This window comes from Molothrus aeneus, chromosome 1 (assembly GCF_037042795.1).
Source record: "Molothrus aeneus isolate 106 chromosome 1, BPBGC_Maene_1.0, whole genome shotgun sequence".
Lineage (NCBI taxonomy): Eukaryota > Metazoa > Chordata > Aves > Passeriformes > Icteridae > Molothrus > Molothrus aeneus.
Window position 1 is genome coordinate 16,918,414 of NC_089646.1, and position 27,242 is coordinate 16,945,655.

A 27,242-nucleotide genomic window follows, 5' to 3' on the forward strand; every position below is an offset into this window, starting at 1 on the left:
GTCACCTACTTTGAGAATATTGAAAAGCATCATCTAATCAGTAGCAACTGATTTAAGAAAATGTGGAATTAATTTTTTCAAATGCATTTTTAGAAAGCAGAGGTTCTGCAAACAATTATGTGACTTAAGCAAACATCCTGGGAAAACAGATTGTGAGCAGTCTGCAGATCTTAACTTGGATAATTTTCCTGTGTGCTCTTCCCCTCCTTCCCATTTGATGAGATTCCTTAGTCGTGGTAGCTCTTAAAACAAATGTGTAGTTGTAGTTTATATTAGCTGTATACTTCTGGGAATAAACACACTCTGCATTGCTGAGTGGATATACACAGTTTAAATCCAAAAAGTACATTGACCTCCCCGGACTCTACCAAAGCAATGGGGGGAGGCAGGCCACAGAAGTTTGCACAGCTGTCTTTAGTAGCCCATGAAATAGTGTTGTGATGTACCCTTCATCTCTTGGGGAAGTCAGCAGCACCTCCCTCCCTGACTGAGGTAGCTGTCTGTCAATCCCCACCACTCTGCTGTGCACTCCGGTTTCCTGCAGGTGTTCAGTGACTCTTGAGTGTGTGTTTAGCTGTCCAGCACTGCACAGGTCAGTGTCCAGTCGTGCACATGTCTGTGGTTGTTACTGTGGTGTGGAAGAGCTGCCTTTTGAAACTCTGTGGTGCCATTCAGAGGCTTATAACTCACCATGGAGTTTGTAGCATCCTCACCAGTTAGCTGTAAACATTTCAATGGTCAATATTTGTGTAGCATATGTATAACTTCTGCCTAAAGTGACAGCAGGAGATGACCAGTCTTCTTTTTCCTGTCATTATCTTGTGACAAACAGTGTTTTGTTCTCTGCCCCCTGTTCCCTGAATTGTGGGCTTAATTATCCTGGAGACAAGGTCTTGAAAACTGCAGACTTCCAGCTGCTTCTTTGACTGGCTTCATTCTCTGTCTTCTCCAGTGGCTAATGCTCTGCTTCTCCCCAAGTGTTTGCAATCATATTTAATCAATATGCTAATAACTGCACAGTGGAAATTGCTGATTTCTGAGCACATTACCAGTCTAATGAATTGACTGTAGCAATAGTAGGATGATACATTAAGCAGCAGGGACGTAGTGGTGTGCCTGTGTCTCTATGTCTACACACAAGACTTCTCTTCAAGACTTGCCCTGTCTCTTAACCTGCCATCAGGCTGCAGTGTTTGTGTTCAGGTGCTCTTGCACAGGACAAAGTCAAGATCTCAATTTTGGGTGTGTGCATGTGCCTGAGGTGTGATCCAGATGGAGGGGCTGAACGATGGCACAGCTTCTTCTTGGGCCAGGCTCCCTCTGCCAGTAGGGCCTGCCTTAGAAAAAGTTTAGGGTGGATAAGGCTGTGGCTCAGTATGGGGTAAGTGCTGCTGGGACTGCTGAGGCCATCTGGATGTTACCAAGAGACGGAACTGCAGTATTTCATATCAGTTGTGGCCACGGGTTGGGAGGCTAAGGGAAATGCATTTACAGAAACAATGTGCAACTTCCTGCTTAAGCTGTGTGTGGGAATAAAAATGGCAATGGAGAATTAGAGCAGCTTTAGCAATTCCATCTCTGCCTTGGCCCTTCCTTCCCACTCTGTTAAACTGGTAAATGTCATACATGCTTGTGATTTGCTTGTCTGTCTTTTGCTTTTACTTAATATATCCCAAATTGCAAGAAGTCTGTATGACTCAGTCCAAAATAGTAGTGCAGTCTTAGGAAACATGTGAGGGAAGTTTTGTCAACTCTCCTTTTTTGCTTGAATATCTTAAGTTTGAGCTGATGGAAGTTCATAATGCTTCTAATCTTGTCCTGTGTTGATGTACCTTCTTGCTGAAGGGGGTTTGAGAAAGGATAGGCAGAGTAAGGAAGTTGATCCATTTTGTTCTATGTTTGTCTTTGAAAATGAAAGGAAGAAACTTGTCAGACCCAGATTGTTTTGGTATTCAAGGGACATGGAAGAGCTCTTTGTACAAGAATATGCAGAAGACAGTAATATGAGTAGTAAGTGAACTGTAAAGTAAAATATGTGTACTGAAAACTTTTAGATTGGAATCTATAGTGGCTGAGGATTGTTCCTGCCACCCTATTTTACTGATGGGCAGGGGGACAAGAGGAAACAAATCCTTGTTGTTGGTCATCACTCCACTGGAGTAGCACCTCGTAGTGCTGCAACAAAGTTGTTTGCTGTAGTATCTTGCCTACTTTTTTATTAAAAAAATATTTTAAAAGTCCAGAACTTTAGTAGTTCTCTTCTGGACAAAGTGGAACATTCAACCCTTGAACATTTAGGAAATGAGAAACAGACATTTCATATAGGGTAAGCTATTTTTGTGGCACTAATGCAAGAGGGTTTGTGGTGTAGATAGAGTGGCCTTTAGCCACATGAATGGCTGGTTAATTAATACTACTGAGTTAGTCCTGGTGCAGTGCTGACCCAGCTGAGAACCAGTACGTGTTCCACTAGCTTGTATCACTGCCATCAGATGACATATGATCAAAGAGGGATAGAAGGAACATTGTGCCTTGGGTGATTTGTAATCAGACTGTGTCTGCAGGTAGCTAAAGGATATATATCGTCATTCCAACGTGTTGTCCTTGTTTTATGTGTGCGGGTAACAGTCTGAGAATTGTCAGCCTTCGACATCTCATAGGCCCTGAATTCATGTGGAGAAGGGGGATGCTTGGGAGAGGTGTTTTTGTGTATGTGTTTATGTATTTGTGTGTGTATGTGTATTTTTTTGGTTGGTTTTAGGTCATTTGGTGGTTGGGATTTTCTTGTTTTAAGAAAAATGTGTCTGAAAATTAATCCAGACCACGTTCAAGTAAATACATGTGATAAATGAGAATAGCTTTTATGTGTGAGATTTTTACTCGTTAGCATAATAATTATTTTGAAATACACAATAAGTCCACTATCCCATCCACATAACATAACCTTTATTATTGGAAAACATTTTATTTTTGCTCTTAGAGCTGATTAAATAAAACACTGAAGAGATGATGCATTAAGGCTAAGGCAATATTAACTCACTTTCTCTTGGCGTGGGTTTTGTTCCATGCTCTTCTCAATTTGACTTGCCAGCTTACAACTAAATGTGAAGTATTGGGCTTTGGGCTTTTAATTTGTTGTTCAGGCATGAGCGTTCTGACTCATCATTGTTACAGCTTTATCAGCCTCTTACCTCAGACAAACTTTCAGAAAATTCAGACTTGTTCTGTTGAGTTTATTTTTCATAGGCTTTTTTTAGATGGTTTCCTTTTCAGCCACCTGCAGTGCTCTTTGCAATTGCACATGTTCATCTCCTATGAAGTTGCTTTTTTTGGCACACAAAATGCTTTTCGTTTGACATACAGTTTTGTTCTACTCCCATGGTGGTTCTTTAGTGAGTCCAAACTACTGAAGAAGCCATTTAATTTTTCCTTTCTGTTGTGCTTTCCTACAGTCAAAAATATATTTAGGTTTGTATGTTTTGTTTAATTTTAGACAAGTGCATTGCTTCCAGTAAGGAAAAGAGGGACTCAATCAGCTACTTTAAGATGCTGGAACTCTTATGTGGAAGCTTGCATAAGCATATTTCTTTTTCTTTTTTTTTCTTTTGAATTGACTTAGTCATGCACATCTTCAGGAATACCCAGAAAAAAAAAATTGAAGTTACTGATATCTAATTTCACAGACTGAAATACACTTACACATACAGCTGGAATTTTGACTTTGCATAATCAAAAGCATTTATCTGCTTTTTAGGGCTGAATACAAATGCAACATGACTACACAAACCAAATGTTGTTCTGTCAAAAATCCATCAGATTGTACTGTTGAAACACTTCTCTTTTGAAGTGTCTTCCAATTTAAAGACTGATTTTAATCAGCAACTGGTGTTAGTTAAGCATTGAAATGTCTGTTCAGTTCACTGTGTAGAGCACTGGAGGAGAGGGGGTGTACCTTGAGAGTTCTCTTATTGGAACCCTGTCTTGGTGAAGGGGAAGTGGTGGGCCAGAGGAAGGGCTGAGTAAAAGAACTGACATTCAGAAATATGTTTGTAGCAGTGTGAAACTCAAGTGAATGGTTACCAGTTGTTAATTTGCTATGTGCTGTAGTTTTGATCTGATGCAGAGCTGGGTCTGTACTTCCTGTTATGCTGTGCTTCTGAAGTGGTGGGATGTGGTGTTCAGCCACAGCTCAATCTGCTGCAAATACTGGAAACCATATTCTAGAGTGATCAGGGATTTTGTGTCAGAACAGGGAATAACACCATGGAAGCTGTTTCTTTCTCTTCCCCCACTCCTGACATTGGGTGCTGAAAAGCCACAGCCTTCAGGAGGCAAGTGGAGATAAATGCCTTGTCTCCTCTTCTCTGTCTTCCAACAGAGATTTACATTACTGATGCATTTTTTCTGTTTATTATACTCAAGCTCTTGAAGAAGGTATTGAAATAGCAGTTGCATTTGAAAGAAAAGAAGGTTATCTAGAACACAAAAAATTTGTTGTACTCCATATAAACATGTATCACAGGTCATTGGAGAGCTAGCGTGGGTTTTTATTTTTTAATAAATAATGTTCATAACACACTTCTTACTGCAGTGTATGTATATTTAGTTTGCTCAAATGGTTAAAATTGATAGTAGGATTTGCCAAAGCTCAGGAAGTCTTATCTGTAGCTCACTTGTGTGTTTTCATTAGCAATTAAAAACGTCAGTGGAAAGTGTTTAACAGAGCAATCTGGGCTGTCTGTCACTGTGTGTCACTGTGCCCAGAGCAGGCAGCTGTGGCAGTGCTGCCTGTCCCTGTGCCCACCTGTACTCTGTCTATTCCTGGTGCAGGTGCACAGCTCCAAGCCCAAGCAGCAAAGCTCCTCGCTTGGCATAGCACAGGAAGTCTGGCAGAGCCAGGAATAGAACTTCAATCTGCTGTTTTCCAGGCTCTTGCTTTTAGGCACAGCCCCATCCCACCTCTTCCCTGGCTGACATGCTGGCAGACGGCCGCCTCCTGCGTGCGGGGCCAGCTGCTTCTGCAGTGCTGTCTGACCTCCATACTCCAGATGTTTGAAGTTCCATTTCCCCCATGTTTATGTGAACTTTAGCAAAGTGCTTCTGGCATTTCACCAATGCAGTGGAGAGGAGGGAGGGCTGTTGTCTTAACTGTTTTCTTTCTTTCCATAAGAGGGGCCTCTCTAGAGCTGTTAAAAATCTCTTCCTCTGCAGGACTCAAACTCCATTTGCCTTCAGTTGCCATCTGCCAGTCTTACTTCCCACATTCCTCTCCCTGTTCCCAGACACGCTCTGTGGACCTCCCCTCCTTATGCTCTGTGTTGACATCATCTTCCTCTCAGTTGGGGAAAGTAGGGAGCAGGGGGTGAGGGTGTGATGAGACTTCCTTGTGTCTCTCCAAAGATGTTTCTCATTCATAGACCCTAATTCTGTGAGGTGGCACTTCACAGGTGAGACCTATTGGCTTCCATCAGGTGCCCCATTTTATCTGATCAGCCTGAAATAACATTAAGAGAATGTACAGAATGTAACATGAACATGCCTGAAATAACCATTAAGAGAATAATGTGAGAAGCTTCTTTCCTTCAGTGCTGTCTGAGGGATGAATATGTATCCTCCATAGCAGTCCTCCCATTTGCACTTGGCAACAGGAAAGAAAAACCAGGCATGAACTCAAGTCTGGCTCTTGGACAAGTGGGATGGTTTCTTTGCTCTGATTCCTGTCCTAGAATGCTGTGTACCCGCTCCCAGCCCCTCTGGTCTGTCCTTGCCCTGTGTCCCTTTTCTGGTCAGCTTCTCCAGCAGAATGCATGACTAGATTTGCCAATAGGGTACTCTGAAAAGCATCTATAGAAATAATCCTTCAACTGAACAAGTCTCTCTTTTTCCTTTTCTGTGCTGTTGTATAGGTGTATATGCCACTCCACAGGTTGTGTTGTGGAAATTGGGGTCCAATTGGGTTCCAATTCTCAGTGAATCCTAGTCTTCCTTTTGGAAGAAAGGCTAATGGTGGGGCTATTTGTCTATGGCTAGTTATCTTTAAGCCTGTTTCTCTAGCTTCTGTTTTCAGTTTCTTGATTTTAATCACGCTTTTTTTCTTTTTTAAACACTTGTAAGCACATGTTCTTAGGAACATGTCAGGAATCAGGTTTTTGCTAAGTATGCCTTGAAATGAATACAGCTTAAATTTACTATGCAACTGTGTGCATTATTGTTTTACATTCTGTGCTTCTGAATTCTAAAAACATACAGTCCTGAGTAAATGAGATGTCTGTGGTACACTTCACTACCTGACCACTCACCCCCTACAGCTGTCCTGATATCCCAAAAAGAAAAATCTATGTGCAGGTATAAGATATCTTCAAGTGTTGATGAAATCTGGTTTGCTTTATGCCAACATGAGTTGCTAAGAGAATCTGAGAAAGAATTGCTAGTGTATATAAAAAAGTTGTAAATTCTAAATCAGGGGCTAGCTCCACAGGATTAAACTGATATATAATCTGTGTTCAGACATAGTTGAAGAAATAGTGATAGACAGTCAAAATAAGGCCCACAGTCAACACTTTTTAAATCCTTCTGTCCATTGGATAATATTAGTAAAATGCATTATTAGCATTGTGATTTAAGTTTTATATATATATTTATATTTTATGTATAGAAAAGTATTTTGAAAGTGTACCTTTATGTATGAGTTACTTCTGGAAGTGGGACTTAGTATTTCTCTCATTATTTTTTCTTTGATCTCTCTAGTGCCTTTCCCCCTCTGCTGGTGACAAACATTTTATATGGACCATGAAAGTTGCTGTATATATCTGTGTTGATGGCCTTAGTTCATCGTCTCAATCTGTGAAAGCTCTTGAATGTGAGCCCTCTGTGCAGGAAAAGGAAGGTGGTGTATCAGATTACATGAGATATCTGGGGCTTATCTGGCTCCTCTAGCCTTTTACCTTAAGAGGCCTGGATTTACCAGGACTTCAGGAGATGAAGCTTTCTGGAGAGCCTGGCCTACTATTGTCACTTGTGTCACTTGTCTGTATGTTGACGAGAATGTGTGAGAAACTTCTATAAACCTACCAAAAACATTGCTGGGTTTCCAGCTCTGGAAATACAACTCTTAAATCTATTTCAGTTGCCTCCTACATTGCCAGCACCCCATACAAAACAAACACACAAGGTGAAACTCGAATGTCCAAATGCTTCAGAGTGATAGGAAACCTCAATTTCATGGTGCGGGTTCAAAAGACATGGCAGGATAATCTGAGGGTTCTCAAATGAATTTATGTAGTGGTGTTCAGGCAACTATTAGCCTAAGTGAAAATTGGATTGAAGGATTGTTCATGTGAAATAAAAAGATCTTGAAATCCTTTTATTCTAAAAGGAATTTGGGGAATTGGAAAAAGCATCTCCCTTTTTATTTTCCTCTAGTAACTGTTGCTTGTTGCTAGCACTGGGTTTCTTCTATGGATTCACTGATAAATTGATAAATAGACAGTGCTTTAGCAGACTTGATTCTGGTTACTGTCCAAGAGGCTGTTAAAAATACCTTAAGATGGTCTCTTGAAGAGGGAATTGTAAGAAAGGCAACTCCCCTTTTTATTATGAAAGTGAAAGACAACCAATATAAAGCTTCTAGAACAGTGCCTTCATATGACCTTTGTTCAGAGCTAACTAGGAACTTGAATTTCACACAATTGATAGCCAGCTGGGCACAATAGAAGATTGCATCAGTCTTCTGCCTTAAGAGACAGGATTGACTCCCCCAGTCCCTGATAAGAGTAGTAGTTCAAAGTTTCTTTCAGTTTTTTTATATGCTTCTCAGTTGTTGGTTAACTTAACCAGGTGTCTGTGCTGAAGAACTGGGAAGAGGCAAATGCTCACCAAACTGACCAGTTTTGGTCTGTAACTGAGTTGGTGTGGTCACAGCTGGGCTATTCCAACAGTTTCTAGTCAATGGAATTGGGGGTTACAGTTCCCAATGCCAGTACAGCCTCATACTTCGGGGGAGATCCCCATGGAATAAATGAGTGTGCACAGTGGTGCCCACACTCTGCTCTCCGTGTGTCCTGTGAGGCCAGGCCTGCTTAGTGTTTGGGCTCTCCTGGACAAGAGAGGGAAGTAAACTATTTTATTTCTGTAGGTAAACTTCTTGAGTTTCTTGAACACTATCTTGGTGGGAATCAGACCATATGTAAGCAATAGTTTCAAGTCAAATACTTGAGTTGCTAATGCTTTCATCAGGGGTTGGTGAAATATGCAATTTGTCATATTGTGTAGATACCTGATTATACATTATGTCATAAAACCCCAAACTACTCGCTTGAGCTTTTTCATGCCTGATGTGCCTTGAGCCCGTAATTGTTCTTCTCTGTAGAATATTTATTTGCAGTTTAAATATGTTCACATTTCCCTGTGTTGAATTTTCTTTACAAAATAACAGCATAAAATGGTGCTCTCACTGAAGTCAGCTGTCTGACTGAGCTCATTAAAGCTGGGGATTTTACTGTTCTTTTTGTAGGTCAAACTGACTTCTTTGCAGGTGGCCTGTGCAATGTGCATTGTCCAGGTCTCTTCAGCGCCTTTACTCAACCATAACTCATTTATTTAAAAGGTCTTACTAAATATGCTTTCTTTCTGGAAGTAGCAGTGGAATAAACTTGTATTTCTAAACCAGAGCAAGTTGATGTTCTTATTCTCATCAGTTTATTTTCCTTTCAGGGAAGCTTATTGTATGAACTATAGGAAGACAATGAAATCTCTAGTTTTGGAGAATGACAATTAGGGCTATATTAAAGCTGGGTTTAGGAACAGATTGCAAAGAGTGAGGGTTTAGGTAGTTTTATTTATTAAGGGATGCTGAAAGCACCTTAGCGTTTGTTTCTTAAGTTGTTTCCTTTGGTTAGTACACTTTATAGTCTGGGTGTGTGAACTTGTAGAAAACATTTGTTTGTGTTATAAAGTTTTAAACTACATATATTTTACTGCTATGTATGAGCAATCAAATCTGAAGCTGTGACTAATTTTTTGTGGACAGTAGAATGGATGCTACCTTCATATTGAAATATAAAGAGGTAAGCTTGGAATCCAGACAGTTGTACCAGAGGTTGAGGAAGGATACAAAACTTTCTCTGCACCACTCACTGTCCCATGCATTGCACAGTTCTGTTGACAAAGTTCAGTCTGACACCTGTGCCTTTGCCCAGTATTTTATGTCACATCAGGCACAGTTTCTCCTGAAAGAAGATACTGTATTTGATAGATTGCTGTGATGTGATATGTTAAATCTAGTGTTCCAGTTGGCTTGTCTTTGACTAGAGGTCTTTGAGGTTCTTGTTCCTTATGCAATTCTTTTATCTTGTAGTGGCAGCAATTCCCTTTGGTTAAGAGAATCTTGCTGTTCAGGTAGAGAATGGATGAAATTCTGTTCTCTCCATTAACTTGGAATTCAGTGATGCAGTGTTTAGCATACAATCATTTAAAGTTAGAAGGGACCAATAAGGATCATTGAGTCCAAAGCTCATCCATATGACTTAGTGTCATCTAGGTGCTCCGTGAACTCTGACAGGCTTGAGACCCTGACCACTTCCCTGGGAAGCCTGTTCCAGTGACAAACCACCCTCTCAGTGAAAAATATTTTCCTAATGTCCAGTCTGAAATTCCCCTGACATGGCTTCATTCCATTTCCTTATATCCTATTGCTGCTCAGCAGAGCAGATCAGCACCTTCCCTTGAGGCACTGCCCTCCCTGAGGAAGTTGTCAGCTGTGATGAGGGCACCCCTCAGCCTTCACTTCTCAAGGCTGAAGAAGCAAAGTGACCTCAGCCACTTGTATGGCTTTCCCTTGAGACCTTTCACCATCATGGTCACCCTTCTCTGGACACACTCTGATATTAGTCTGTCCTTCTTGCATTGAGCTGACCCAAAATGCACACAGGACTTGAGATGTGGAGCAGATTCCTTTGGGGCAGTACAGCACCAAGTTTGTGCAGAACAGTTTGCTGAGCCTCAGGACATGTGATTACAGCCAGTGCAGTAGGAAGATGGGGGTGCCAAGTGGTAGCAGGTCATGCTGCTTGCATGGCTGATATGTCTGGGTTTTGTTTGTATAAAGTAATTGTAATCTATTCTGCTGACATTTAGGTATGTATAGCACTGATGCCCTGTAATCAGGGCTCTACTTGCCTGAAATAAAGTGTTAGTAAGAGACCCAACCCTATATTTAACCACAAACTGAAAAAGCAACATAGAGAAACAATGTCAAAATTACAGAAAGCTGTTGCCAATAACATTTGCTTAGTCTTCCTTGTCTCCTTGCTTTAGAAAAATTGGCATCTTAAGGAAGTCTGTGGATTGTGATCCTACATTCCTTCTTCTCTGAGTGAGTTTAAGGAAAAATTGAAGTTACTGGCTTGCAGCTCTATGTGGCACAGGGTATTTGTTTGTATGATGTGAAAGTTCTTAAAAGTATTGCATGAAATGGCCTGAAAGGCTGTCATTAAAAGTAACCTAAAGATTTTTTTTGGTCTTTTGTGTTTGAATGTTAGATTTTTAAGACCTAGGGAAAGTCCTTGAAGTGACTTTTTGCTCTTCCTTAAACTCCTAAAGTTGAGTTTCAGTGGTTCAAGAGTAAAAGGATTTTAATTGTTTTTCTTTTTCCTTTTTTTATTTTAATACCCCCTTTTTGTGTGAGCTTTATTAAAATGTCTAGATACCCTTATATTACCTTGGCCAGAGCTAATAGAGCTTCAGTCTCTATTTATTGTAAATTGTTTGTTCTGGGCTGGCATGCCCTAACACATGAGTAGAGTGGTGTCTGCAGCACAGGATAATAAAAGAACAACTATTTGCTGTATCATTGCTGTGCTTTACTTGGCCTTGAGGCTACTTCTAAGGAAGCAAACAGTTAAATTTTAACTCCACATCCTGTTGTGGAGTTAAATCAACTGTCTGTTGATTTTTTTTCATTTTATATGATTTAAAGAAGACAAATAGTGGAGTCAGCTAATAATTAACAGTTCCTTCAACCAAGCTTCTGGATTAGCTGGTGTAGTCCCTGGCACTCAGTCGAAATGGCAAAGGGGTTTGTTTCATGAGTTCATTTAAATTTGCTTCCCAAAGGAAACACATTGTGCTTCTGGAAAGACTGTCTTTTCTCTCTTCTCCAAATCAATACAAAACTGGGCTTTGTCTCACTGGATTATGTTGTCTAGGAGTGAAAATCCCTGCCCTTTTCCCCAAATTTTATGCTATGTATTTGTTTCAGCATAGGTCAGAGATACCTGAAGCTGGTCTGACTGCTTGCAAGTGCCTGTTAGCCTGTGCTAACCCATGCCAGTTAGCCATACTTTGCTCCTCTCCATCTTTGATATCTAAAAGTAGATTTTGTGCATGAAATCACAAACCAACTACTGTTCAGCTGGCTTGTTACCATATCAGAACAAACACTCATAGATGCAGATGTCAAGTGTGACCAGAGCTTTGGGAATGGTCTGTTTTGGCTGTTACCTGGTACATGGCTGTTACCTGGTACCTGGAAATTTAACTGTTGACTGGCTGGAAAGCTTTGCTGTCCTACTAAAAATTGCTTGTGTGTTGAGTTGTTCCTCTTTTGAAAGTGAAAAATATCACATATGACTAAACAATAAACTTCCACATGAATATCAATCAGATAGAAATGAAAATAGAAGAATGACCAATTGTTGTGTGCTTTTTGCATAAATTTCACATAAGACTTAATAATATGCAGATCTAAAAAAAGCCCAGCAATTTCTTGAAGAGGTAAGATGCTGTCTAGTAGCTCTGACAGGCAGCCTATTGCTCTGGGCAAAGCATATGCTGTGAGCCTTTGCTTTGCATAAGGATAAAATCCTGCCTTGCTTTTCCAGTGCACCAGATGTGGTAGGAGTTAAAGTCTTGTTTGCTTTGAACAGCAAATTAGTCTCTTGCACAGGCACATCTGAATGCCGTTCAGGATTTACATATGTGTCCTGTTGCTGGCCCTGCTCTGTGGTACAGATACTCTTCTTTTGCTCACTGAAATTCATGCCAAGACCTTACAAATCACTGTTCCATACTTAATTTTGGATAAGCTTTCTGATAAAATTAATATATGTAGTATTTTCCTATTCTAAGAGGTATTTTCATTAACAGCAATTTGTTGCAATATTACTTGAGTCAGTTTCCAAAGCATGTATGGTACAGCATCTGTTCCTGGAATTTCTCATCCTCTGTTCCAGTAACTTACAGAACTTTCATTGTTCATTGAAGGGAGGAAAAGTCAGTTTCATGGACTACCTGCTAGAAGAAGATGGTTTTTTTTGTACTCTGAAGGGCCTTGTTTTGTTTTGTCTTTTTTTCTTTTGCTGTCAGTGCTAAGAGAACTCTTAGCATAAAGATGCATTTTTGTCCATCCACTGAACAAAAAATGAGTTTCTTAGTAACAACAGGTTTGGTTTGTGAGGATTAAGTAGAAGCATGGATTTATTTCTAGGGACCTAGCTGTATTTTCAAGAACCCTACTTTCAAACAGTGTTGTATGTTTTTTAAATTGATGTTCTCAGCCTCCTAAATTGCTGTGTAATTCAGGGGACTTTAAAATTGATGCTTTTTCTCTCACATGCAGTGCTCATGTATTACAAAATATGGAGACTTGCTTATTATTTAAGAGTTTTGTAAGATAGTTTGAGACCTGCAGTTATCATTGAACAGAAAGGTTCAGGTTGTGCAGATAAACTGGAAGAGAGATGAACATGTAGCACAGCTCTCATAATTTTTCAGCAAGATCAAGAAAACACCGAAAAGGCAGAACTAATATGTATGTTTCAGTCTCTGAAAGGAAAAGAACAAATAACAGCTGCATTTGAAAAAATTAGACTAATCTCATTCTTTAGTCTTCATTCTATCATCTGTGAAATTGACTGCCGGAGAAAACATGGGTGCAGGGGGTGGTACCTGATGCTGATGTAGGTAAATACTTGATGTATTGGACTGTCTTATTTGAAAAGGCATTTTTAAAATTCCTGACTTAGGGATTTTTCAGAGTGTGAGCATTTAGAACAATAAAGCTTGTTCCAGAGTTTTACTGGGATATTTAATTAATTTATTCCATATAAGCTAATGCAGACATACACACTTAATGTCTTGCATTGCTCTGGAAAATTACAACTCTTATTTCTATTAAGATTCTGTGTGCTTTCAAAGTAAAAGAACCTTTTTGCAGTGTTACAAGTACTCTGTTATTTAGCTTGCAGCTGTGAAAACAAGATTGATTGGTATCACTGTTCTTAGGTGCTTCTCTACCTGATTCCTGCTTGTAATCTGTAATGCTGCCTATCAGAACTGTTAAGGGAGGGTCTTTTATTTTTTATGTCTTTGTGTAGTCAGGAGAATTTAAGATTATTTGAGCATGTGCACCAGTTAATGAAAAAAACAGTTCAGCTGGAGACATTTCACAGTGACTGCTGAATGCTGGCTTTCCTAGAAATGTTAATTTCCTGAATACTAATCTTGCTTTTTTTATCTTGCCTCATATAGGAGCAGAAATATCAGCTAATTTTGTCCTTCATCTTTGACTTTGCTTCACTAAACAAAACCTTGCCCATCACAATATTCATTTTAGATTAAACCATTTCTAGATATCTATCAAAATGATGTAGGAGTTAGGATGACGAGAATTTTTCTTTCTTTCTGAACCTTCACCTTTTTTTTCTGTAATAGCCTTTCTAGGAAGAATTTATGCTTATAGACTAAGATTGATTTTCCTCAGTGGATAAAGTGGTGGCTTGAGAGGTTTTGCTCAAAGGGGCATTTTGTTGTCAGATACCATCTCCTTCAATGAGATCCTGAGGTTCTAGTAGGTACTTAAACCAGTACATTCAATCCCTGAATCTCAAAATAGGCTTCCTAGAAATGGGATTTCTGTGACATCCAGTGCTTGATTTGCACTTGTTCTTCAGCTAGGGTTTAAGCTGTGATTATATTCCATGTAGAAGAATGTGTCTTTTATGTGAAGCTTAGTTTGATTTTTCACAGACTACTGGACTGATCTTTATCTCCTTTTTTTTTCTGAATAAAACGCAGCGTATTTTATATTCCTTTACTTGCATCTTTAAAGCTTTGTTTTATTCTTTCCGTAAAGCTGCTATGAGCGGTATGACTGAAACTAGCCTCAGTGCTGAAATTGGTCCCTACCTGTGCAGACTCTCACTCTGATATGCACTGATGGCTTTGCTGAAAGAAATTACCACACAGACTTCCCAAGCTGAGTCCCCTCCGGGGCTCTGAGCAAATTGCTTAGCTTGTCTGTCCTGGTTTCCCAGCTGTGGAGTTGGAGTAATTTATTACCAGTGTCAGTCATAAGGACACTGAGGGTTAATCTGTGAGGACCGTATCTGCATAGTATCTTTAGGGTGTCAAAGGAATAACATATAATTGTAATTTTATTATTAATATTGGTTATTTCATTAAGGTGTAATTTTCTTACAAGGTTTGTGTAGATTAAACTCATTTCATCAATAAACTGGCATCCTTCCAGCAGCATTAACATTCAGACTCTTTGTCTAACAGTGAAACCTAAACATGTAGCTAGCTCTGTAAAGAAAACAGCAAATGCCTAAAGAAACCCATACTTTCTTGTTTTTAATCTAGACTGTGGACATCCATAAAGAAAAGGTGGCTCGCAGAGAGATAGGCATTTTGACGACCAATAAGAACACATCAAGAACTCACAAAATTATAGCACCAGCGAACATGGAACGTCCTGTAAGGTATATTCGAAAACCTATAGACTACACGGTGCTGGATGATGTTGGCCATGGCGTGAAGGTAAGAACTCCTGGACACTTGAGGACCCAAAATAACACAGACCAGGAGACAGGGTCGGGGCAGAATGTTACTGGTACTAAAATGTGTAGCTCCTTTATGGTAGGAAGGATTATGGGTGTGATATGCTCCCACATACAAACATTTCAGTAACATAATGGATTGTTTTACAGTGAGGGTTTTTTGAGCAATGTTTTCCTTACACTTGTGACTGTGAGTGACAGTCACAGTGTCAGGAAATAATGGCTCATGATCTTAGGCTAATGACTTGTCAAAAAACCATGACTGACTTTTAAAATTATCACTACTTCCTCCTCTGCCTTAAGTTATCACTGCCACTCAGTTTTTCTCAATAACTAAAGAAACAAAGGAAGTCATCTCTTATGGGGAAGTTGGCTGTTGGGGTTGGGGTTTTTTGGTAGGTGAACAGAAGAAAAAGGGGCAGCTAGTTTGCTTTTAAATCTCGGTGGCATTTGATGTCTTACTTCCATTGGACAGCCTAACTTTCCTTTTCTCTAAATAAAAACCTTAGTAAAATAATGGCTACCTCTCTTGAAATGGTTGTAGTTGGAGTGAATTAATATAACACCATTTGCTCCCTAGTCATCTTTTTGTAAAAAATGCTTTTGTATCCCTCTAGATCAGGTGTTCAAGGTCTATTCAGTTTGCAAGTGTCTTCTCTTGGATGGCATTAATTCAAAACCTGTGTATCCTCTAAAGGATAGCACATCCCTTGATGTGCTCTGGTCAGTGAGTTGTGCAGCTGTATCAGCCCATCATGTGTCCTTTGAATTGCTGAGCTTGCTGAACGGATCTTTGGAATGACTTGGCACAGCAGAGACCAGGGAACCTCCTGCTTCATAGTAGCCCTCCAAATGTCCACAGGAGTCTAATTCCAACACAAGTTACAAAGCAGTTCTATACCATGACAGCTGTAGACTATGAATTAATGTAGTGACTTTAGACTACCTGATTTTTTTTTTGTTTATAGGTGAACCTGTATTAAACCTGTAACCCAGGATTATTTTTCAGTAATAAATGAAGCCAGTCTTGATAGATAAGTCTTGTGTAGAAGCCTGACACAGACAGACGTGTTCTGAATTGCTATAAAATAGAAACACTTGAGTCAGAGAAACTGATGATTTTTCAGTACAGCCTGCATTTGAGGAGAATGTTCTAGGAATAGAGAGTACAGAAATTCAATGTCAAGTCATTGGTTTCTGCATTTAAGTGCTATAGGGATCAAGTGCTGTAGAAGACTTTAAAAGTCAAATAATTACTGTTAGTCTCTGAAATTGATGCTTTGCTGAACTACTTGTGTTATGCAGACTCAAAACAGGTTGATCCATGAAGGCTGAGGTTATTAAGGGTTAGCTGTTGCATCTTCCAATATCAGTATTTGCTTTTGGGAGTACTACTGCCCTTATTCATGTGACCCTCTTTTTTTAGTGGGTGCTGTTTACTCATTTCTAGGTAGTTCTTATGGAATGGTTTTGGTAAAGGGTTTTTTTGAAGATTAGTTGTTTATTCTATACTGAAAGCTTGGTCTTTTCAGAGGTAAAAAAGCCTCTAGTAATAACCAAATGACCAACTCAATTACAAGACAGCTACAAATTTTATCTTGATATTGTTTCTTTGAGTGACTTGCCTAAGTCTGTTTTACACCTGTCAAAGGCATGAAACAGTTGGTATTTTCTAGGTAGACTTGATCCACAAATGAAATAAACTGCCAGCCAGACGTCAGGTATGTAGTTCAAGGTGGCTGCCATTGTTAGAGACACTATTGAAAAGAGTGTGCTGAGTTAATGACACAATTAAATGTTTTAGCTGTCCTATTACTTGAGTTCCAAGAGTGTGACACACATCAAGGTTCTGACGGAAGTAGCTTACTTAGTCACCTAGATGTAGGCAGTGATGTTACCAGAAAATCAAACCAAAACGACTTCAGAAGCTGGATCGAGTCCTGTTGGAAGTCAGCACAAAGAAAGATGATGCTGAGAATCTGAGTTGCCTCTTGAATCTACAGTTAGGGGAGAACATACAATAAACTGAATTACAAACTTGTCTTGTCCAGAGTGTGGTCTTAAAAGATGCTTCAGTCTCTGTTAATTCTTATTTTCTTGAGCAAAGATTTTACCCCAAGTTGGACAGCAAAGTGTTCAATAAGGCCTTAGAAAGCATGTTTTTCTAGAGAAAAAGAAGTTTGAGGTCTGCTTAGAACAGTTGTCAGTTTGACTAACTTGCAGGTCCTTGAATGTTTTCTGTTGCACCAACTGTCAATAAGATACAGCACAACTCACATATTGGCATTTAGGTATTAAATAAAAATTGTACAACACTTTGAAATCTGTAGATGACAATTTATTGCTATTAGTGGGACTCTGTTCTGGTGTAGGATTTGATAAAGAAACTTAAAGGAAAAATACAAGGAGGAGAAATCAAGGATATTGGATTCAACTGGATTATACCCTGTTTCTGCTTTTATGTATTTAAATATTGATCCTAGGAAAAATGTTGTTTAAATATGCAGTATATTTTATAGGGTGATCCTGAATTGTTTCATATGGAAAGTGTAGATAAAAATAATGTCTCACAGAGTTAAATAATGAAATTAGGGCGGTGTGTAATCCTCAGGGTAAGTGCTGTCTTCACCATATGTCTTCCATCTGAGCAAATGCAAAACCACCTCGTGTGTATATTCACACTTCATTTTCTTTGTTTGTCTCTGCTTGTCGTGGCTGTGTAGAAAGGATGCAAAAGCAGATGCATGTGCTTGGGGCATGGAGAAGGGCTCTGCATGCCCCCCTGTGTCTCCCATGCCGGCAGCAATTTCTGTGGGGGCAGGTGAGGGTGGAGGTGGCAGTGGTGGGTAAGCAGCTGCTCTCCATAGCAGTTTCCTCACTGATGGGAGACACTTCCTTGGAAGGCAGTGCTGTTCCTCCTCCAGCAGGATCTGGGTTGAAAAGCTTTTGTGGAGCATCCTAGGATCACAGGTGCTTTCTCCTTCAGTCTGAAACCTCCATGGCAGCCCCAAAGTGCCCCAGCTGTTGCACTCCCTGCCCCTTCCCTTTGCAGGGACCAATACAGACAATGTCTCCAAAAGTTGCTTTTTTTTTTAATATACATCCCTATGAAGCTGCGGCTGGCATCAGTCCAAATCACGAGGGCTTTTTAAGTTGGTTTGCTAGCAAGAAGGCTTTCCTTTGCAATACAAATATATGTTGATGGCTCCAAGAAACACACAGGGAGGCATTTTTGCTGGTCTGTTAAATGGTTGCTCAGCTGTCACCCTCAGGCATAGGGGAATGTAGCTAAAGTAATTCTTTGTAAACAAGAGTAAGTGTTGTTATCTACCTTCCTGTGTAGAGCTTGGTTCAAAATTATTAGGCAGAGGCTACTTTAACATTTCCTTCCTCCTCTTCTCCTTTTTTTTTTTTTCTTTTGTGAAAGGAAAGAAAAAAATACTGTGCCAGCAAATAAATAGGTCAAACACAATTACTCATACAGAAAATCCTTAGTTTAAGAGCGGGGAGAAGGAGGAAGCTTTGGGAGCTGCCTTAAAAACCTTAAATTTCCACTTAAAAACCAAATTCAAATTGGCCTTTGAATTTATAATAATCTTCTTTTTGAATAGAAGGCAGGTGGAATTACAGCAATTTGTAAAATGGCAGCTAAGTAGGAAATTGAAGTGATGATGCCTTATGGTTAAAGGCAGATAAAATGTTGAGTGCATGCCTAGTTGAAATGCCCAATAGCTGTAATTGGATCAAGTTTATTTTATGGAACTAATAGTTCTTCAAAACCAAACTTCAATTGTATATAAAGATTGATCCCTTTTCAGTTTTATTTTTAAGGAAAAAAAATTGTAATTTTGTCACCATAAAGAAATTTTCATTTGGCACATGAAAGCTGTAAGAAGCTTTTGTGCCCAGAAACTTAAACAGGAGTTAATCATTCAGAAATCTTTCTCAAGCAAATGGAAGTTGGAAGGACTCCCTTAAAGTAGGGATTGGGTCAGAACTTGACAAACACTAAGCTTGGAGAAGGGAGTCTTGTCTTACCCTTCTCAGCATGTCCTACTTGTCTGCAGTCCATGCTTATATCTGTGTCAGTGCAAAATGAAAATGCAGATGAGATGCTGATGGGAGGGTGAAAGGCTACCTAATCAAGCTTACTTACCCTTTAGGATAAGACTTTTTATGTGTAGCTGCTGGAATATTAAATTTTAAATAATTCACTCCAATAAAACCCAAGTGAGATAGAGATTCTGAGCTGGAGCTGCTGCTGCCTTTGTCCCCTTCCCAGCCTCTGTCAGACATTCACGCTTCAAAGGATGTCATGTTGCCAATTTCATTAATGTCACATCATCCCTCTGGGTCAGGCCAAACAGTAAATATTGCTGTAGGGTAAAGAATGCTTCTCTGGGGGAAAAAGGAACTTCCTGTTGCCAACTCTAATGACTCTGTTGTGAGTGTTAACACTGTGTGCTTTCCATAGGGCACTTGCTACTGGCAAGTCAGAAGTGTGCCCAGTGTCATCTGACATAATGTAGGTTTCAAGCCTTTCAGCTTGCAAAAGAAACTTAACACTTTGAGGTCTCTTTATTTTCTAATTTTTTATGCTAGTCTTATTTTATTGTAGTTAGATTCAATGTCACCAACTCAACTGAAAAATCTTGAATGATTTAAAAGCAGGAATCTAGGTATCTTTCTCTGAACAAGACTCGTGAGTGCTGAGAGGACAATGTTATGTTTGTCTATCATCCACAACAGGTTTTTGTATGCTAATTCTTTTTAATTGGAAAGTTAAAAAAAAAAAGGAAAAAAAGAAAAAAAAAGAAAGAAAGGAGAGAAGCAATACTGACAAAATACATCTGGTTGCTGTTAACAAAGACTGATGACTAGGTTGCAAATATTAGCAGGAGAAGTTAAATTTCCCTGAAGAGAGAGTTACCTACATATGTTCAATTTTTAAAGAAATACTAATTTAAAACCTGCCTTTCCTGAAAATAGTCTCCTTTACTATAGACTATAAGGAAATATAGACATTCTGATAAGAAAATTGACACAGGCATAATTTCTTTAAAAACTGCACAAAACTAGTGTGGCAGAAGTGTTTTACCCTGAGTCTGACACCCATATACAATCTGCCAGCTGAACATCTTTGATTGCATATTCTACTAAACTCTGTATCTTGATTTCTGTAAGGAAATCATGTTCTAGGCTCGGTACTTTATCATTTCCTCAGGCAATCCCTACCTTCACATACAAGCACCTTTCCAGCTTCTGGTTTTTTTTTTGCTCTGTGTCATGTCATATTTCAGAACTGCCTCACCAATGAGAGAAGAGGCAGTCTTGTGCAAAATTGCCTTGCTGCACACACACAATAGCATTTCTAAAGGTCTTTTGGCAGCTACCTTTTTGTAGGGCCATTCTCCCATGACTCATAAAGGAAGTACCTTTTTAAGTAAAAGGGAAGTTGACTAAAGAGTCAAGAGTGACCAAGTGGGGTTTTTTTCTGTTGTGGTTGACAGCTGTGATTATTGGTCAAAGATAACCTGTCTTAGGCTGAATATTGCTTCTACAGACCCCATGGATAAAAGTTTCAAGTTTGCCAGATACTTACTATTAATGGAGATCAGACTGGTACACTTTAAAGCCTTGTTTCCATTGAAGAGCATTTATATTGGGTGGTCTTTAATGACCTCTTTCAGTCATCCTAGATATGGCAGGATACAGAGTGAAATTGGCTCTTTAAATTCAGGAGTCAGAGAAATAATGACTGAATACAGCAGGGGAAGTACAACCTGCATAGAGATTTGAAGTTTTTGCACTCTGAAATTGGAGAGTTCATAGCTGAAATGTGCAGGAGAAACTTGCTGAATATCAGCATGATAAGGATTTTGCTTCTGTGTGCAGGTGGTCTTTTGTGTCCTTACAGATAAATTTGCTCACATAAGTGAGTTACTTGCTATCATCCCTACACCTAGTTTTCCAAGCACAGTTTATAGCTCAAATGATAGATTTATAGTTCCCTGAATCATGACTAATGTTCCCCCATGACTTGTTACTTGGCATGAAAACTATTAAAAACCATTAAATTGCTGCCTTCTGAGGCCAGCCAGTGGAGTCCCTTGATGTCTTGACATCCTCTGACTACCAGTGGCTACTTTTGATCTCCTCACACCCTTTTCATGCCAATCTTGGTCTTGTCCCTTTGACCTCAGGTGTAGCAATCTGCAGTACTGCCTTTGGCAGCAGGTGTTTTTGTACTCTTCAGACCACCAGAACTGAGTATGCTGGAGCTGCCAAAAGAGTTGCCTTAAGCAAATAAGTCTCTTGGTACTAGCAGTCATTACTTGCCCTTGCAAACCCACAGCTGAAGTTCTGAAGTCCAGGTGCTTTGAATTCCTGGCATGAGTTACAGGAGCAGCCTCAATTTTGGCTTTGATAAATGCCTTGCATGGCTTTTGCAAACACCTGTTCTGCCTGTTGCTTTAATTGCTTTGCTCCTTTCCAGCCCATTGCTGGCTCTCAGTCCTAGGCCAGCCTGCTCTCCCATGCTGTCCAAACCCTATGGATGTGTCACTGCCCTAGCTGTAACATTTTGGAAATGAGCAGCATTGACTCTTATTTCTCAAACCTGAGGTTGTGGTTTCTTTCTCCTAGTTTTGTGACAGCCCTTAAAGCTTTATCCAGGACAGCCACATGCTTGTTGGGTTTTCCCTGGAAAGGCAAGATTTTTCTGCTTGCTTCCTTAAAACATCATCTGCTGTATCATTGCAAGAAACCCCAACCAATACTGCTGCCTATCCTGTTTCCTTTCTGGGAACATCCTGGTCTGCTAGTTCTCACCCTCAGCATCACAAACATCCCCAGCAAGCCTACAAACTGTTTTTATTCTGATGTGTGTCACCCAGGATGCTGGTACTGGGTTGAGAACTGTCTCCTGTGTGTGCAGTAATACAAGTAGCAGGAGGAGAAGGGAATCATGCTCCTCTCAGCTTCTGCTGGAGTTCTCAGTAATGCTCTTCATTTGACTAAGCTTTTTCCATTTTACACCTCCTGTCTCTTATTTTATACCCTCTCAGAACACTCTCTTCCCTCTTCAAGCTGTGAACTGTGTGCATGTTACCACTTCTCCTCCTCATGCCCTGCATGTCCCTCCTTCCTGGCTCTGACCTTCCTGGTACTGATCAGGCTCTTGGTGGTGGTCATGTCCTCCCAACAGGCTGGCTGCCCTAGAGGCATTTGTAGAGAGATGCTTGCATATACATTAAGCACCTACCTGCCACTCTTGTAGGTTTTCTGCTGCCTTTTTTCACCTTCTTCAAATCACACTGAGTCTAGACCCTGCTGCATAAACTGTTCTCAATTCCAGGCAGGTTTTTTAATTGCTTGGAAAGCATCACATTTGGTTTTCAGACCAAGAAATGCAGCAATGTTGACCTAATAAGCTCAGCTGATAAGTAAAAAAAAAAAAAGTATCCTCCTAATTAATTAGCTTGTTAACCATGATTAAATAGCCATATGGTTCATATTGCTTTGGTTCATTTGCTTCCCCCCCTTACTTAAGTCTTTTGGATCAGGAGTTGCTTTCCCTTGTGAATCCCAGTTCCTTTTGTGTTCTGGCCTTCGATTTTCCTGCCTGTATGACTCTGTCAACAACAGAGAGGACATCTACAGACCTTTCTACATATAGAAAGCAGTATGACAACAGTTTCTAATTCTTCTGAACAATCATGTGTATTTCTGTCTGTATAGTGTTTAACTGGTAGCAAAAGAGATGAAACTCACCTGCTGTAGTCCTAGAGAGAGGAATAAAGGTCAAGAGCTGTTGGACTTCAGATAAATGTTTGGTGTACTTAGCAGTAGAAAGGTTTGAAATAAGGGGAAGATTAAGGGAATCATTGCTACATGTTGATATTCATAGTGTCACTGCAGTGGAGACAGAATACAACAGGGATTAGGAGGGGGATGGAAGGTACTCACCATAAATGCTGAGTGACACTGCACATGGGAAGGAAAGGAAGGAAGCTTTTTGCTTTTTTTTGAGGCAGGCAAATTTAGTAGTAGTGGCTGGATAAGAAACCATGCCACCCTTCCTTTTAAGCCTTCCAAAAGATTTCGAGCTATGTCTGCTGGGGAAGGACAGAACCAAGAGTTTCCTTTTTTTGGCCTCCTTTAACAAATTCCTTGTATTATGCCATTGCTGTTGGCAGCTGGTGAAGTAAGGGGAAGGGTCATATATTCCTGTGAGAAGAGAAAGCAAATTTCATTACTAAAGGCCTGTTTTAAAAATACACTACTTGGGAGAGTACTCTGGCATCTTGGGAACTGAATCTGCATGTTTATCCATGAAATGAGTATGTGGGGACAGAGGTGGTTTAAATGCCTGTGAACTCTGCTGATGAACTTTTGCCCAGGCTGGGACTAAATGGGTTGACCTTCAAATTTACTTACCAGAGCTAAACTTTTTACTCTGAATTTTGGAACAGGATTTATGTTTCTATTCTTGTAATATGAATAATATAAGGGCAGTGGCCTTCAACCTCATTTGATTGGTAAACCAAACTTTTTCAGCTGTAAGCTAGCTGTTTTTCATTGGTTTTGCAGACCCTGTCAGAAGTCTCAAATGCACGTTTTCTCTGTTACATGTTTTAATTACTTTTTTTTTTTTTACTGAGTTAATGGATGCCTTTACACTAGTCTGTGTTTCCTGGAGGAGGAGGAGAAGATGCAAACTCACAGTTTGAAATGTTCTGCCTGAGAAGGCTTGTTCTGGAAGTAACAGTTTAATTCCAAACAGCCTCAAAAAAAGCATTGGGATCATTTTGGTTTGGGTATTTGTATTTACCTTATTTTTTTTAAACTGGTGAAATTAACCCTTTCAAAAATATGAATGCCTATCCCCCTGACCCATGCTCCCCTGACCCCCTTGCTCCCCCCAAAAATGAGAGAACATGGCTTGAGGTTATTTAAAATCTTACATTTTCCTCACAAGGCCAAGTTTTGATATTTTTTTCCTCTGCAGTCACAAAGGCTGTTAAAATGATACAGTGGAGTCATATAATGACTTGATTCTAGGAGCTAAAATTTCAGAAAAACAATCATTATATCCCTGCCAAAACAGTTTTGAGCAGCCAGTGTTGTGCTGGCTTGAATCAGATTTCAATCAATAAACCAGAGGTGAAAGGCACTGCTGCTCATCCTGTTTAAAAATTCCCTTTTCTTTATTTACCATTCAATGCAGCAGCTAGGATTTCTTGAAAACATATGGAGGTTAAGTGTAAAAGCAACAGGCCTGTCAATTCTTTGCATATTGCTGAAACTGTGGTTTTGTGAACGAATTCTTAAGTGCATATTGCCATTGAAATAGCACTGATGTGGTTTTGGGCTTGAATGGTCAGCTGAGGGCTTTTCAACCCTTTACTGCCCATGAGGAACCTGGCAGACATATCTGGCAAAGCTTAGCTAAACTTAATTTTGACACGAGTGCTTTTCCTGTGGTCACTTTGTCAGACACTGAATTTTCAATAACTGACATAGCAGAATCTCTCTTAGTGTACTGGGATGAGCTAATTATCAGTAGGCACAAATGATTTCTTTAAAATGTAATTATCTTTAGTTTAACCTGTCATATCAGTTGTGATGGATCTGCCATTAATTTCTACCTTTTTCCCCCCCTTTTTTGCCAACGTTAAGTGGCTAAAAGCCAAGGTAAGAAGTGTTATTTCTCCTTTGACCCACAGTGCCTCATGTGACTGATAGTAGAGGCTGCAGAGCCATTAAAACTGAAAACTAGCGCTCTCTTACACTCTCTTCTGCTTTCCATAGGATATCTAGATTAAACATGCTATACTTTTTTTTTCATTTACAGCATTTAGCGTGTCAATATATCTGTGATACATTGACATCTGCATTTATACATAGATACATTAATTTCTCTAACACATTTAGTGCTTTGCTCTGAATTCAGTAGATGCCTTGATTCCCTTCACTTACATTTTTTGCAGGAGACTTCCCAGACAACCTGAATGACTCTGCTAGTCATATAGCAGGGGCAGATTGAGAAATTCTGGGGCATGCTGGCTGTATTACAGTCAGTGGTAAAGTTTGATTTAAATTATTAACATCCGAATGACAATGAATACAAATGTGGCTTCCCTTTAAGGAAAAAAATGATAGAAGACATTTGTGCATGAACTTGTCAATTGCCTCCCTTTCTGATGTCTGTTGTTAATTAATAGTGAAAATAACATTAAGCTTGTGTTTAGACTCTTTGTATTTACTGGTGTCTGTCTCGTGTGTAGCTGAAAACTTGTTGTTTGACAGCTGTCTGGGAATTCTCACTTCATATTCTTACACTTGAAAAAAAAAAAGCTGTCAGTAATAGAGCTGCACTGTTATAAAAATAAAATCATGTTTTCCCTTATTTCAGCATGGAAATAACCAGCCTGCAAGAACTGGCACCTTGTCAAGAACAAATCCGCCTACACAAAAACCACCAAGTCCTCCCATGTCAGGCCGGGGAACTCTGGGGTAAGAATGGACTAGCTGGTCCCTCCTGTGTAATAGAAATTTTTAATTGTGCCAGTGTTGGTGTTTCTTAAATTCATGGATAGATGGAAATTCTGGTTGCCTTTAGCAAAAAAAAAAAAAAAAAAAAAGAAATCACAGTATCCCTTTCTGTATGAACTCCTTCAGCTGCATTGGCTCTGTTTTCAGGATGACTGCAAGAATTTTTTTCACAGGGAAGGATTTAATATGAATATGGATAAATGAGGAGGCTATTATTATTACTGAATTTTGGGAAGAAATCCTTATTGACAGAAACAAATCTTAAAGTTTTAGCTTCAGTGGGGGAAGGACTTTACTCATAAAGTTCTTGTCTACTCATTTCTTAATATTAGAAGAGCTATGAAGTGGCTGCTTGGGCTGTAGTTGTTGCATTATCTAAGCAAAATTTATGGCATTGTGAACACAGTGGCAATATCGATTCTTGCTGGCTTGTGCATTTTCATTTTTATACTTAAATGAGGAAGGATTTTGCTATTCCCAAGTCCCACTGTGAGCAGAGTTCCCTGCATCTGTTTTGCTGCTGTGGACCTGTGGGGAGTGAAATCTGCTTATCTTGGTGTGCCAGCAAGTAGTTGTTCCTGGAGACCAAAACTTTAATACTTGAGAAACTCAGTGCACGTGCCATATGGTTTTGTCCAACTGTGCAACATGTTCCAAAAGGCATCCTAAATGACCTTCTACTTGTTTGTCACACTCAGCCTTCTCCTTATACTGTGGGGGACTGAGGCACTGTAAAGGTGGCTGGCATGGTTGTAGTGGCTTCAGGTATGTTGTCTCAGAGAGGCAGGAAGCTGGAAAAATGAAGAGTACTGAGATGGAGCGGGGCGGAGATCAGGAGCAATGGTCCAGGAAAATTAGAAGCAGCAACTCCTTGTTGAGGACTGAGTGATTTTTAATCCCTGTTTGATGCTTTGGTGGTAGCATTTTTTGTATACTCCACAGAGAAATTAACCTAGAGGTTTCCTCAGCACGTTTTCTGAAAATTCCCATTGCTCAAGGGCATGAAATCAGTATTACAATAGTGTCTCTTATCCCAGCTGAGAGAGTTGTTTATCAGTTCTGGGAACCTGGGTAGCACTTTCATGTCCTCTTGGATGCTTTCTAGTGAAACAGGAGCGTTGATGTACTGGTGAGCTGCCTCTCTCAATACTCCCCCCTGAACAAGCCCGAGCTGTTTGGTTGCCTTGGCTGATGCCTGATAAGGATTAATCAGCTGAATGTCATTTCCAGATGAGCTTGACAAGTGGCAGCAGTTGGCTGAGGGGGAGGAATAATGTGGGTTTGTAAGAGAGATTTCTATCTGCCCTTCTTGTTCAGGAAGTACAGTTCTTGTCTTGAGCAGCCGTGTTCTGCCAAGGCATGAAATATCACAGGCATGACTTACCCTAATTTATGCAGAAAAAAATCGCTAGAAACCGCAAGGATGCTACTCTGCTCCCTTTGATCCAGAAAACAGAGATAAGTATGTAAAACCAGAATGAGCTTAGTGTGCAACATCGGTCTTTAAGTAGTTGCTGCCTGTTGTGCAGCTTGTCCCTCCAGGGCAGGACTATCTAAAGGGAGTCCTGCATGGAAATATGAAAAAGTGAAAAGCAAAAGGGGATGAAGTAAGCAGGGGTCTCTCCACAGGACCAGAGAGAGATTGTGGAAATCATTGGGTGCTCTTGTTTGAAGTACCATGGAAGAATAAGTGAATTGCTGGAACTGGATGTAGTGGGAGTAGTTGAAGTCATTCCTTGAGGGTCCTGGAGCAAAGCAAGGCTCTGGGCTCCCTGAAGCTCTCCCTGGTGGCAAGGGCTCCCAGCATGACCCTGAAACATTGGAGGACAGTGAGGTGGGGAGCTCTGA

The 27,242-nt window shown here is 39.9% G+C and overlaps 1 protein-coding gene across 4 annotated transcripts in view; it reads left to right on the top strand.

Moving 5' to 3' along the window:
* Positions 1-27,242, top strand: part of ABI1 (abl interactor 1) — a 77,506-nt gene that overhangs the window by 34,249 nt on the left and 16,015 nt on the right. For all 4 annotated transcript variants that reach the window (XM_066552020.1, XM_066552038.1, XM_066552030.1 and 1 more), the window contains exons 3-5: positions 14,641-14,817; positions 24,519-24,533; positions 25,255-25,355. In XM_066552020.1, coding sequence (XP_066408117.1) covers positions 14,641-14,817; positions 24,519-24,533; positions 25,255-25,355 — 293 coding nt within the window. The remainder of the gene's footprint in view (positions 1-14,640; positions 14,818-24,518; positions 24,534-25,254; positions 25,356-27,242) is intronic.